Genomic DNA, 15823 nt, shown 5'->3' on the forward strand with positions numbered 1-15823 from the left:
TGCTCTTTAGCTTGTGGCCAGTGTAATGGGCAAGCTTGTCTCAATGCTGAGCCATATGAGACCGATGTTAACGAAGATGGGTCCTTTGATCCAGAAATTATGGAAGAATTGGAAAAGAATCTGGTTGAAGATGACAATGAAGATGATAACGCCCTTGAATTTTTACAGCTGCGAGAAGACGACGACGATAAAGAAGAAAAAAATTGAAATTTGAACTCATTATTCTTTCAATTATTTTATCTGTTTTTTTAATTTTGACATACACGAATGTATCAAATTAGATTTTTTAATAAAAATATTATTTGAAATTTCACTTCTTTTCTATTAATTTTTATTTATTGAAGAATAATTATTATACGAATTTATAACTACACGGGCAGGTAAGTGTTATTAAATAAATTGATACTTAGTTGAAAATATATAATTAATGAAGAAAATATTTAAATATAATGTATTTGTTATTTAAAAATGAAAATTATTCATAATTTGTCATCAAGTAAAAATTTATGAACGTTAAATGAGCTGATTTCGATTGGGACAACCAGTAGATTCCAAATAATATTTAATCTGCGCTCGTGCTGCCCTCTATCTCAAGAATGATTCAACGTGTAAAAAAATCTTGGGACAAAAGTTATAGAGAATTCAATTCTCTACAATATTGATAATGAAAACAATCAGCATAAAACCTATTGGAAACGAGATATTGGCAAAAAACGTGCAAAAATTCGTTTTTTTTGACTTTTGACCTCCAATTTTTGAAGTTGCGACCGTCGAATCATATGTGAATTTGAGAATACTTTTATGATGCCATAATACAAAGTTTATATAAATTTACAGCTGGGTATGTCCACTTTCCTAGGCAAACCCCCTAAAATGACTGGACTAACAATTCGTATACTTGGGCAAAACGGAATCCTCATTCTGTTGTGGATCAGAGAAGTCAAGCAATATTTGGATATAGTGTGTGGGGAGGTGTTTTCAGAGATTGAATCATCGACCCATTCATTTATAATGGCACTCTCACATCTCAAAGGTATTAGGGAATTCCATGGCAAAATATTGAACCCCTTGTTGATGAAATTCCGCTGATAGAGCTCGGGAGAATATATTTCCAACAAGATGGGCTTCGCCTCACAACACTGCAATTTATTCCAATTCCATAAACTACAACTCACGATTTGATCTCCATAAACTTTATTTGAAAAATATATCAAATGTTTCGCTTACACAGTAGCTCCTCCAACAGTATTTTGAATACTACTAGTTTCAAATAAAGTTTGTGGGGATCAAATCGTGAGTTGTAGTTTATGAAATTTATATGGATCTTCATCAAGTAATGGCCGACTCAATCAGAAAATTTCTCTAGTTTTTTCAATGCAAATTTTGGTAATAATCGGATAGCCAACCAAGGATCCAACCGTTGGTCGGCCAGAACACCGGACCTAATGCCTACGAAAGATCTTTCTGATTGATTCGGTCATTACTTGATGAAAATCTATAGTATCTACATAAATAACAGTACTGTAGTTCCGATTCTAGACACAAATTGAAAGCGGCACTGATGCAAAGTTTTGCTTGTCTCACTCATATGATTAATTCTGCAAAAAAATGTTCAGAAAAGATGTCACCTGTATGTAGGAGAAGATGGTAGACATTTCGAACACCTTCTTTGAAAAAGTATATTTCACTGTTTGTTCTTGTTCTAACAATATCATTATAATTGTTGAAGTTTCATTTACAAGCAGTGAATATAATATATGTTGTTTTCAATTTATTGGAAACCATGCGTTTTGATTACTGCTGTTAATAGCTTTTTCATTATTTGATAGCTACTACTGAACGATTCTTCCTGTTTTATCGCCACGTCTTCCGAAGCCTACTTGATCAAAGTGTGCATGTACATGACAACACTTGAAACTCTGTATTACAAAGATAAATCTAGCAAAACATCAAGTGTACTACGTTTTTGGGTAGGTAATTATGAGTTATACTGAAATATGCAGGAGACAGGAGACAACCTGTATAGTCTCATCAAAAATGGTTTTCTATCAATAACTATTGATATCTCTTTTGAAAAAATAAGATTTTTACATCATTCTACAACCTTCCGTCGGGCGCGGCCGATCAGATTGATACAACGCCAATGTTAGGTTTGTTCTGGTGCTACGAAATTCAGGTTCTAGGACGTCAGGATCATGCGCAGTTGATATAGAGTGTTCTGAGTGTTTGAGGATAAGTTCGGATTGATGGATCTTCTATTCTGGTTTCGACTTCGAAATGATCCTAAACTATCTTGAACCATTCCGTATCGTTCTTGCTGTCGAGGATGAACTGTTGAGAACTGTTCCCGTTGCTCATGCGCATTCATGTAGAAATTTGTTTGAGCTATTTTCTATGATGTTTTTTAATTCATTCGATTTAAATAATTGATGATTGAGTTTGGATAACATTTGAATTGACTACAAGGACATGCTACATAACAAAATAGACAGGATCAACAATATTTTCTCGTCTTCATCTCTTCATATATACGATAGGTGGCACAGTGGTCTCCTCAAAATACGTTCTGGTTTATCCAAGTGTCCGAGACTATTTCGGACTGTTTGAGATTTTTTGCCTATACGTATGCGCAGTTTCCAAAAAGTTTCGGATGTTAGAACCAAAACGAACCTGTTCCTACCTCCCACCCATCTACGCAATGGGACCGGTTGTTTCTCAATAATCTTTGGTAAGAGGAAGTTATCTGAATATTGTTCAGATTGATACATCGCGCCTATACCTATATGTGTTTTAGGTTGGAAATACGTTGATCATGGACATCTGTAGTAAAAACCATGATCTAACGGATCCTAAAGATGTTGAAGAGCTACAAAGATTGATGTTTGAAGATGACGGAACCGACTTATAGGACAATATTGATAATGAAGAGGTTACAGATGGTGAATGTGCTGTCGAATATCGTGAAGACGATTCAGATACGGAGCAGGAGGCTAGTGACAACGATGACTATGATGAGAAAGGATCTAACTTAGATGATAACAAATTTTTTTTGGAAGAGAAAAAAATGAAGGAAAGAAGATTATAGAAAAAACAGAATGGAATAAAAATGTCCCATTACAAAAAGTTCGTTCGAAACTACATAATATCATCCGCAAGTTACCAGGTGTAATAGGTATTGCAAGAATGGCAAAAACTCCTTTAGAATGTTTGAGCTGCATTATAGATGACGAAATATTGGGAATAATTGTACAACAAACGAATCAATATATTGAAAGTATAGAAGTATTATCAAACACGATAGAAATGCCAAACCTATAGACATCAAAAGATTTAAATTTATTATGCGTTGTAAGTACAATACACGTCAACTACGTCAACTACACTTTTAGTGCAATAGTACAATAGTACTAAAAGTGTAGTTGACACGACAGACAGATTGTGTGCCTCATTCAATGTGACTGAAAATACTCGCCGTTGGCCCATGTTAGTATTTTTTGCTATGTTGAATATTAGCGGAATCAATGCTAGGGTACTATATTTTGGCAATGGTCAAGATGTTACTCATAGAAGAAAATTTTTGAAAGCTTTATCACACGCATTAGTTCCACCTCATAGGGCTCGACGAAGTTTACAGATATCAGGGATTCATACCAGCCTGCAACAACGCCTGAAAAGTATTACGCCAGTAGAGCAGGAACAACAAGAAGAAGATAACGAAAATTAAGGAAAACGCAAAAGATGTCATATTTGCATAGGACAAAGTCGATTAACAAAATAAAATTGCAAAAAATGCAAAAACCCCATTTGTCTCATGCATATAGAAAGCTTTTGCAATGTTTGCAGTTGAACAATGACAGAAATACCATAAGATACCATAGATGAGAAGATGGTTTGATGATTTGAAAGTTTTCTTATTTTTTATATTACAGTAAAGTCATATATATAGTTAGTTTATTCGAAATATTTTAATTTTGTTTTAAGTTCGAAAAATCTTATTTTAAATATTTTGTAAAGGTAGAATGTACTTACGAAATATATGTACGTATATAAAATACCTGAAATTAAAATTTATTGTAGTTATTTACAAAGTATTAGAGTCCAAGAAGTGCGTGATCATTTTATTACTGCGCCCGGTTTTGTTGAGTTTAGGACCGCGCCTGCTGGAAGGTTAAAAAATGATTTGGAAATGTTTTCATAGCTAGAGGTAATTTTCGACAGGAAAAAAGTTACAGCAACTTTTCGAAAACGCACATTGTGGAAAAACATGCTGTAATTCAGAAACGATGATAGATATCGATATGCGGTTTTCACCATTGAGTTTGTAATAAAATTTGGCTCTTAGACATAGTCATCAGATTTTATCTATCTAATTTGAAAACAGAAGTTTCCCTTTGAAAGTATCCAATGTGCCCCACTCCGTATATAGATATAACATTTGAAGAAAAATAACCCAGCGAGAACAAAATGACGAACGGTTCTAGCTGTTAGGTAATGCTTACTGTTGTCATGAAAATCGCAAGTGTTGGACAATTGACATACATATGCCATTGAGAATTTTCATGATATTCTCATGATATACCTACTCCTCTGATTGTAAAAGAAAAGGTTTCAATCATAATTAAAATTGCACAGTTTGGATAACATTTATTTCGTACCGCCCAATGCAAATTGTTGGTAACAAACAAATCACAAACCTTAAAATACTGGTTGATAATTAGAGTAGTTATAGTAAATTATTTATCACAGCAATCACAATTCTTGTATGAATTAACAACCAATCCAAAAGTACGTTGAGAATATTACGATATGAACTTCTGATTTGTCGCATCGAGGTAACTTGACATAAATGTGGTCATAAAATGTCACTTGGAAAGAAAGAAGTAATGCAATCCGAAAGAATCGAACAGTTTGAGATTTGAGAAAGGGAGTTGAAATGACGTCCTTACTTTTAATGTATGACTTACTCGATTTAAAAATACTTCCTATCCTGAGTGAATAGATTTTTATCAATACGGTGGTTACATTGAATTTTCTGAGAAATACTTCTTCAGCTGGTTGCATTACTTCGTACTATTTCACAATGTCTGCGGATGAACATATTATTGGTCACCAAGGTTCATTTTTGTTGAAAAAAAGTTGTCTACAGTATTTTTTCTTTTTTTGAATATTTTTCAAATTTAGATGCAGGAATGATGATCAGTGGATTGATAAAATAAGCATCATAATATAAGAAACATTGTTCCTTTTGTCGGGTAAGTTTTTGGAATGAATTTTTAAACCTAAAAGTTTCAAATCAGTCACAACGTGGCGAACAATGACCGTAATTGTGTTACGTTCGTCTGCTGACCAATATCTGAGACATAAAATTTATCTTTGGCCTGCAAAATGATAAAATGCCAATAGTTTGTCCATAGTAGAAGCACTTTTATTGAATCATTGTTTCTGGTAATATCAAGACACCATCAATGATATATTTACATTTGGATTGTGTTTCTTTAGAAAACCGATGAAAGTTGATGCTGAAAGGAATATTATTGAGTACAAAGGTGACTAGTAAAAGTCATGTATGATTCTTTGGACTGGTTCTAGTTGGAAAAAATGTATTTGTTTCTTTTATATGAGCAATAGCTTGAGTACTTCTGAAGTTTTTTTCATTCATTTTGGAAAAAGAAAATATAATTTCCATGTCAACCTTTTACAATTTCTCATTTTTACAAACCGTCTTTCAGTTGCAAACAAATCAATATATTTAATATACTGTTTCTATATACACTATTTTGTGGTGTGACTATGACGATTTCTCCTATGAATTCTGGTTGATGATTTGTAATTTTCGAGTCACTCAAAATGAAAAATTGTTCAAACCATATTCATTTGAATGGGTCGTGTAACTATTTTTGTGTATGAATCACTGAGAGAATTATCATTTATCTGCTTGTCATCATTACATTCTCACGAAATCATTCAGTTTTGAATTGGGATCAATGAAAATGAACCTTGAATAATGACTGAGAGGTGGACTTTGAAGCTTTGAAGTGGAATGAACTCAAGATAAATACTTTTCCTACACACAAGAGTAATACCTCTCTTCTAGACCTCGTCTCACAAAACATGTTTCAGTCTAAAGGAACACAAAAAAAATATTCGAATATTCTCCTCATGAAGCCATCGTGATTGGTGAAACGTGTATTCAGACGAGTATGTTCATAAGTTTTTTTGATACATTTTTCCTGAATGGGACTTCACCAATTTTCAATTGGTATCAGTGAATGAAATAGTTTCATTCATCTCATTTTTATATAGATTTCAAGAATCGTATCGAAGGTTCTGTATCCTTCATTCCATTCTGTATGTTATATAAAAAGAAGAAAATATTTCGAAGAAGGGCATATGTGGACCTAACGATCGTTTATCTTTAAACCTCTTCTTTTATCATTATGAGATATTAGTTATATATATGAACTTTGGCTACAATAACCATTTTAGAATATATGACTTGAACCGTCAGTCACCTCTTGTCACACTGCACTCCCGGAAAAACTGAATTCGTTTGTTCGTTTCCCGAAATCCGCGAGACTTGTTTCAGGTACTTGAAACGTATCGATTTTATCGCACTTTTTCTTGTTCTTCTGATGCTGCAGTGTCTTACTCCTACCGCAGTAACCACTGGAACTAGTCGAACTAGAACTCCCCAAGTCCGACACCCCCAAAAATCCTTGATGCAGCGTGCTGGTGCACTGCACGCTTGCCGGATGATCGTAGTGCATCGTGCCATACTTCATGGGAAGGTTCGAGAAGGACAAAGGAGCCGTGGAGTTGTGATTTTTTATGGTTATCGGTATCGTTTGCCCGGCTAGAGTTTGAACTGAGTTGTAGCTGCTGTCCACAATATTGGACATCATGCATGCCTGATCTATATCTTCTAGACAGAAATCTGAGCACTTGTTGGTCGTGCAGACGTCCGGCGGAGTCTTATTGAGTAATGGACCGCATTCAGTCTCGTATTTAGGTCTGTCCGACGGTATTGGGTCGTACGAGAGAGATGAAGGTCCTGCGTGGTGAACCAGAAATTCTGTAGAGAGGTGCTGGTGTTCAAGAAGTTTTCGTTCAGCTCCTGGCACCATTTGGCGGACCTGCAACAAAAAAAAGTGAGTAGAGTTATCTGATCAGTTCAATCGAGTCCGAAATTAATGACAGAAAGAATATATGTTCTCTGAACTGTATTGTTTGGATATGGGTATGTTTCCAACGCGGTTATCGTTTGCAGTCAAATTTCCATAATTTTTCCGCAGTTTTGCAGGCTGTATTTAGGCAATAGATCCGGTTTTTTGGCGTAGACACAGAGAAAATAATCCAGTGACGCCAAATCGAATGAACGAAGTAGCAGGTTCACGGGTTCAAAAGAGTTTTCCTTCACGAAACAAATATTTTCATGAAAATGAGGATCACTGGTGACGTTTTCTTCGGATTCTTCACCAAATAGTGCTGCCAATTCAAAGTTTTTGGCTACTGAAATAACCACATCCTGAATTTAATAAATAGGTGAGAAAAAATATAATAAATAAAGAGGTGAGAGGAACACGATTTCTTCCGTTACTTCTTTCCAATCTTATTCCAAAACTATTCTAACCATCACCACCTATTTTCCACTCATACTCACAACTGATTACAGACTCCTGCTGATTCTAACATATAGTATCTGCTGTACTTATCAATCAACGAGAAAAACGATGATACAGAAAAGTTCAGAGTGAAAAAAAACCTCGAAAGCTGATCAGCTTGTTTGTGGTGATATTATTATGTTTTGTTATTATATTAACGAATAGAATGAAATACTGTCACAATGATGGGAAGCTGAAAGTGAGGTTACAAATATACAGAATACCAACATACAATTCTGGAACTTCAAGGTCATATACCTCCTAAGCTAGCTCGATTATTATCACAAGTATTTTCGATCATCATTTTGAGAACAAGCTTTCTTTTCTGTTCGCGAACCTGGTGATATTCTGAAATGTTTGCATTGCTCTCTGTCTGTCATTTTCTAGAACTCCAAGAGTTTAAAAAAATTAAAACAAATACTGCTCCATATCTGTTAAAAAAATATTTGAAATCTTTTTTCCGTTAACCAGCTTTCGCTCCCCTACAAACGACAATTCTAAAAAGTCGAAACTTGTGCCAACTAAGGACTAACGAGGTCTTACCTTTCAACGTATGATTCATAACATGAAAAACTGCAAAACAATATCAACAACTCATTTCATTCATCTAGAATCTGCTGGAAAATTGTTTCGAAACTGAATGGTATGAAGAATACTATTTGCTCTTTGCTTCGAAATTTACTACAGACCCATCGATTTTATAAATTCTTCAACATGGCCCACATAATATCCTTGCTGGAATGGATAATCACATTCGAGATGAGGAGTAAAATAAATAATAATGAAATCATTGATAGAAAGACAATTGATAAGCAGGTTTCATCCTCACACTGAGTACAGGCTTCATCCTCTAAGTACTTTCATAAGCTGAGTAAAAAATATGCTGTTATAATAATAGCCTCAATTTGTTGTTGAAACATTTTTCTTATATTATATGATCTGTTACGTTCTCGATCAATTTGACATCATGTAATGAATATTTTTGAAATTCTCTCATAGTTGTACTTAATCGAGAAGTCATGTTGAGTTTTACTGAAATCTCTCGAATACGCCTTAACTAGATCTACTTTTCGAACACATGGGAATTGATTGTATAATAAATGGTAATCAGTAGTGTCTCAACAAGGTTTCGTAGAAACTAGCCTCAGTATGTTTCAGGTCGAAATGAAAATATCTGTGATAATGATTTTTTATCTGTAATATAACAAAATAAATTTTTAGGTTTTCGTTAGACTTGAACGTTTCATAATATTCTGCCTTTGGAGTTCGTGAACTTTTACAGTTGGAGTTATTCTTGAATTGAAGGGGTTATATTTTTAGAAGCGATTATTTTTGGGAAAGAAAGTTTTTGGCTTTCTACTACTCCATCTTGATACTAAAAAAAGATGAGGGAATCTTCCAAAGAAAGGAAGGAACTAACCAATTTGAAAATAAGTAACTCTATACATGAAAGTCCAATTTGTTACCATTTATTTAAAGTAGAACTCATGTGAATGATATCTGATTTTTATTCCACAACGAATGTTTGAAATACAAATTGAGTAGAGAAAAGTATCTTCTTCATAATTCAGTGTTCATATAGAAGTATTTGTTTCGAAAGAATTTTTTTCTTTCGTGTAATTCAATGTTTATATGAAAGTAGCTGTTTCAGGAGGATTTTCTTCCAGTTTGTGTCTGAGAGTTACTCTTGTTTACATATTTTTGGAATATCTTTGAAAAAAATTACTTCTATGACGTATAACAGAAATGGTTTCAAGAAAACTTCAAAAAGCTACCTTATTAGCTTCTGGTATATGTATATATAATAATAATGATAATAATTGTCTTTATCATTTCCATATTCAAAAGAATACAATAAATATTATAAATCAAGGTTCATGTATGGAAATGAAAAGCGAAGTTTATTTTATGTTGTGTAAACACGACTATAGCTACTTTTTTTATGATGCAACTAATTTTCCTTAATTTTCAGTATTTTGATATTAACGTATGTCACAGAGAGGAGTTGAAGCTTTATAACTTCTGTTTATCATATGTGAGTGCTTTCGATAGCTGGCTGTGATATCATCTTCTTGGCTTTACTCAAACTGCAGTCCCGGTTGCGTTTACGGAGTTATTTTTATCAAGTCCTTTTCTTGTTCATTCACATTTTGTCTTCAATCCAGGACCGCCTGCTCGGTACTGACGATGCCCAATAGGCTGAAACAGCCGTCCACCGGTGGCTCTCAAATTGAAATTTATATGGGAGTGATCGGAATAGTAAGTTTTGCCCAATTACCGAATGGAATATTGTTACTTGTGTCAGAGCAATGAAACCAAAAAACTCATCAGGAATAGATGAGATTTCAATGGCGGTGACGAATAGTAATAATAAACTATTGAAATCCTCTGTTTTCTCTTCAATATTTATATCTCCAATGGAAAATTCACCAATTGTTCCAAAACTTTACCTTCAACAAAAGGCAACAGGTCTGAGATGGATAGTTACGAAGCCCTCTTATCATTATCATAGGTACTAGGATGGATTGTGGATCAGCAACTCAATAAATACCTGTCTATCGAAAATATCCTAAGTGAATTTCATTTAAGATTTCAACAAAAATTTTACACTACCGACGCTGCTATCGTATTCATGGTAAGGTTAAATGAGATTCTGTAGGCTGAAGAGTTTCCACTTGGTATATTTTGCGATCTAGCTGAAGCTTTAGATAAAGTGGACCACACTATTTTTCGAAATGAAATGAAATACTGCGGTGAACGTGGTACTGCATTAACTTGGTTCAAAACATATCCATGCAATCTCAAAATTTTGGTGAGAAGATCGATCATTTTGAATCATGAAAAGGTAACATCAACGTGTGCGTGCCTCAGTGCTCTATCCTTAGACCAGCATTAGATATTGTTTGTGTACAAGATATTGACATTAATTTTCCAGACAGATTCTCCTCTATTTCTGCTGATGACACTATCTTGATTATTAACGGTGGAGTAACTTATATGGCACCAATCTCATTAGATAGCATTTAGGACTGGTTTTCAGCAAACAAAGTCTCTTTGAATATCTCAAATCTATCAAAACAATCTCAATCAGTTGAAAAACCTTGAACTATAAAATTCTGAATTGATTTTTTTGCCTAACCAAAATCAGTAAAGAAGTGGAACAGAGTCCAATATATTCGGTATTTGAACCTACTGCGTCATATTTATCAAATGAGGGTCTGTGAATTGTTGTTCAAACAGCTGAAGTTTCAGGAAATACATCTAGGGTAAATAACCCCTATACAGTGTTCCAGGATCATTTGTTTGATGGTGGATATACATCTAATGGGAATATCAGTACCAATTATTCTTGATTGACACAACAATCACATATTCTCCTATTGACGCATTTGCTCATCAATGTGGTTTTGCTGCAATCCAACTAACTCAACAAATAGGCGAACATATTTCCGCATTACTGACACATTTCCAATAATTGATCATGATATATTGCTTTGAAACTTTTGGATGATCAACATATTTTGAGAGTATTTCGCTTGTTATCAATCAATGATTTTGCATCTGGTTCTAAATTGATGCTGTTCACTACTGGTCAGCTTGTAAAATGAGTGATATTTGTGTATAATATTTGATGATTCTCTTCTAAATTCTTCTTCCGAAACCTTTCTCAATTATAATTCTTGATTTTTAGATTTTAAAGATTCCATTCTGTTGCATACTGTTAAAAAATTCGTATTTTTCGTGAATTAGAATCATTTCAATGATTGATCTTATATTTCAAATACTATATAAATATGGTTTATGAAAAGAGTAGATTTATTTTGAACGTTTAAACGTTTTTGCCCTCTTTGTTTGGGTCAAATTTAGTAAATGAAGTTTGACTCCCTTTCTGTTGACAGATTGATCTGATATTTGGTACGCACATTCAGTTTCTGTATCATTGTGAATCCACGATGGCCGCAGCTACAAAATGGCGGATTATATATTTTTTCACAACTAGGTACCTGAATATGGGTATCATAGACGTTAACTAAACTCTACTGTTTAGGTAGTTGGTGAATATTGATATTTCAAAATTTGATTTGAAATATTTATTTCCATATACTTCTCCGAGAGAGCGTTCGATAAAACAACATCTAACTACACTCCAGGAATGTACCCCTGGTAGTAGGAGAATGGATACTCCAGATGCTCTCTAGTAGAGCAATAAGTATTAATGTAGAAGACATCACAGTGAAAGGACTGGTCATGAGAGGATGTCCACAGGGAGCGGTCTTATCACCCCTTCTCTGGAACATAGTTCTCGATACCCTAATTAATCACCTTAACAGAAATGGATTCTACACAATTGCATACGCAGATGACATAGTTATCTTGTAGACAGGCAAATTTGTTAACACACAGTGTGATAGAGCGCAGGATGGGCTCAAATTAATAGAAACATGGTGTAAGGAACACTCACTGTCGATCAATCCCAAGAAGACTGAGATGGTCCTTTTCACCAGGAAAAGAAGTTTAACGGGCTTAAAACCTCCCGAAATCTTCAAAAGCCAACTAAATTTCTCTGAAGAGGTGAAATACCTTGGTACTATCCTCGACAAGAAGCTGCTGACATGGAACTCTCATCTACAGAGTACAGCAAAAAGAGCATACGTGGCTTATGAGCAATGTCGGAGGACAGTTGGACGCGCATGGGGTATTTCACCCCGTGTGGTCACCTGAATCTACACTGTAATAATAAGACCTATGTTAACGTATGGAGCCATTGCATGGGGACCGAAAGTTCTACAAGCGACGGCCATCCAAAAATTTTATCAAATACAGCGACTTGCTTGTTTAAACATCACAGGAGCCATGCGAACAACACCAACCACGGCAATGAAATCAATCATGGGTCTGACCTCTCTGAATCTGTACGTTGAGGAGGTTGCGATAGCAGACAAGCACTATTAGCCTTGAATAGACAGTGTGTTAGCTCAGAGCTAGTACTAGAGTGCCACCATAATTTAGTCAAAGCCTTGGTAGATAATAACATTATCTTGAGGTGGGTTAAAGGGCACGACAGGAGTAAAGGTAATTGCACGGCCGACTCCTCAGTCAAGGAAGCGGCTGGACTTAGAATTTTAGGACCCAGTGGCACTCATGGCCTGATGATTTCGACGAATGCGGAACTAGTCAAATGTTACAACCATGCTCAATCCTTACAGAGATTGGATGGAATCAAATGATGTAATCTTGCCAGGATCACCTTGGGCGACCCTGGGAAGCTGGCGCCGAAGAAAAATCTGGCGATGACCAGGAAAAATCTACGCCTTACAGTAGGATTTCTGACTGGTCACTGTCAACTAAGGAAACACCTCCATAATATGGTACTAGTGGACACATCTTTATGCAGGATGTGTGAACAGGAAGATGAGACTGTCAGGCATGTCCTGTGCGAGTGCCCGGAGTTACGTCAATAAGAGAGTGTATGTTCGGCGAGTCTTGGCCTACACCTGCCGATATAAAGGAGATGTCTCCCAGCGACCTGTCCACCTTCCTGGAAAGGACAGGATGGACGATGACCTAGGAGGACAACTCCTCGGGAGGATGTAAAATGGGTCACATGTGATCTAAGTGCGTAGGCTTACACTCACTCTCCCTACTCTACAGATACAGAGATACCTCTCCTAGATAGTTTTCAGTTTTGATTACTGTCGGAAAAGATAATATCACATAAAACTCATAACATGCTTATAAGTGAATTAAACCCAAATATCAGCTTTCGTTGATAATAATAATTTAGGCAGAATTCTGTTCAATGCAAAATCCAAACGAGATAAAATGAAAAAAAATCAGGTATGTATAGAATAGAGTGTGGTCGGTTGGTAGCCAGGCGGGGTCGGTCGGCAGCCAGGAGGTTCGACGTAGGTGCTTTGTTCACTCAGTCAAGCGGCCGATGTGTGAGTCGATGGTCCAAGCCCTAGGCTGAACGCTCGATTTCCACTTGCTATCGTCCAACCCGTGTTAGGAATCACACGTTAAACCCCGTAAGACCCCGTTAGTCCTTAGCTTCCACAAGTTTCGACTTCTGAGGGTTATCGTTCGTAGGGGTGCGATAGCTGGTTAATGAGAAAAAAACATATTTTTTTCAAACATATACAAGCTAAACCGGTAGAAATTTTGATGTACTGCTCCACTAAGACGTTTGTTTGAACAAAAAAATTATAATGTATGAACATCTGCACGAGTCAAAACACAAGATGAGTCGAAATAATCTCAAAATCCTACACACATGTAATAAAGGGGAGAAAATGAATTTGTTGAAAGCCATGGAAATTAATTAATCAATAAATTCATAGATGTAGCTGTTACTACGTGGTAGGAAATCATAATGAAGGAAAGTTTGAAAATGTCCTTATAGGATGAAACTGTATTAACATTAGTTACAATAAAAGTGATAGAAAACATAGAAAGTTCCAATTCTCTTTCCTTCGTTGATGAATCAACTAAAATCCCGAAATATTTAATTCTGAACTCGAATTATGTAGGTCTCAACTCTTGAATTTATAAGTTCGACAACACTTGTAATTTATATGATCTTCGGTTCTGAATTTTTATAGTTGGCACCCCTGTTTATATATTTTACCTAGAAACTCCTTTTACAGGGTATTCAATGAACATGTCGCAAAAAGTTCAGGGACTATTCTGAGGATATTTTGTCCTATGTGATGTATGATAGGGCGCTTTGTTTCGAAGATACGGGGCAACTGGAAAATTTCAGGTAGTGGAGGTATACGTCACATTGCACCGGCAAATAATGTAAAGTATTTAGGGATCAATATAGAAAATCAAAAGTCTATCATAAGCATTCAAGCTTCATTTAAGCTTCTAACTGAAATACAAAATTATTGAATAGGAAAATGTGTATATTCAGATGGCTTCTTTGAAAACTATACAGTAACGATTTCGTCAAATAATTAATGGAAAAAACTGTAACTTTTCCACTAAGAAACTTTTCAAATCAGCTCATGTTCTAAATATCATTCGAATATATTCTGGGGAATTTTGCCTTAAAAAAAACCGAACGAACATGATATTCAATGTCCAACATACACATCAAGCTATAAATAAATATCAAGCAGTATATATTTAATTTGTCATCAAAATATCAAAATATCAATTGCCTCTTCAACTAAAAATAATCAATTCTTGAAATTTCTTCACAAAAAAAATCAAGCAATGGCTTTTAAATATTGAAATTTCATATTCACATCTATATTACACTGAATGTTGAGGAAGAAAATAAGATACTCTTCCATTGATCATGCTTTTGTTCGATCAAAATATTCTGAATTGATTCTACTATTGATATGAAACAACGTATTTACTGTCTCTATACAGTCTTCTACACAATAAAGTTCATTTTGGTGAAATTTCCATTAGTGTATGGACTATACAGGCTGATTCACGGTGGATGACACATTAGACGTTTCTGGTGAACCAGACAACGGATCACTTTGAAAATTTAATGGAGGGCATATTCGGACATTCTCTAGCCAACTAAAATATTTTAGACAATGCGGTGTTGCCGCTTCTATTAGAAAGCAGTAGCAACTTTGATTTTTCAAATGGAACACTCTGTATATAATATTATTTTTGAAATCTCCAACAATTGCCCGACAACTTTTCTTGATATTTTCCTATACCTATCTTTTACCGTTTTCGAAATAAAAATTAATTTCAATTTTTTTCTTCGAAAATCATGACTTCTAAAAATGCCGATATCTTTTAGTTAAGAAGTAATATGATATCAAAATTTGGTTTGGAGTTAGGTGATACTTGGACACTTACCACACGTTAGCCTAATCTCCGTTACTTCAATACAGGCTGGTAAAAAAATACAGTTTTTTCGTTTGCTTGAAAAAGTTGCTGAAATTTGATTATTTTGAATGGAACACCCTCTATATTATTGAAAATTCGGAAAGCTGCTGAAATTTGTTTTCTTTCTATGTATATCATACCTATACCTAACTAGTCAAGTTTCGGACTTATAAACATTTATTTGTGAAAATGTCCCTTCAGAATGGTATTTCCATTCGGTATTTGGTAAGCAGGCCATGATTACTATTTGACAGTAGCGTTGTGACATTCTCCTAATAATATCGACATTTTCGTCACTT

The 15823-nt window shown here is 34.9% G+C and overlaps 1 protein-coding gene across 1 annotated transcript in view; it reads right to left on the reverse strand.

The window, feature by feature from the left end:
• Positions 1-4685: 4685 nt before the first annotated feature.
• The window catches only part of LOC111514123 (voltage-dependent calcium channel gamma-5 subunit), a gene marked incomplete at its 5' end in the record, with an annotated part of 298378 nt that continues 287240 nt past the window's right edge, over positions 4686-15823 (reverse strand). Inside the window, one exon of the mRNA XM_074185146.1 lies at positions 4686-7133. Within this exon, the coding sequence (XP_074041247.1) occupies positions 6519-7133 (615 nt within the window). The remainder of the gene's footprint in view (positions 7134-15823) is intronic.

This window comes from Leptinotarsa decemlineata, unplaced genomic scaffold (assembly GCF_025532065.1).
Source record: "Leptinotarsa decemlineata unplaced genomic scaffold, Ldec_3_MD MMD2_tig00026363_RagTag_RagTag, whole genome shotgun sequence".
Classification (NCBI taxonomy): Eukaryota; Metazoa; Arthropoda; class Insecta; order Coleoptera; family Chrysomelidae; genus Leptinotarsa; species Leptinotarsa decemlineata.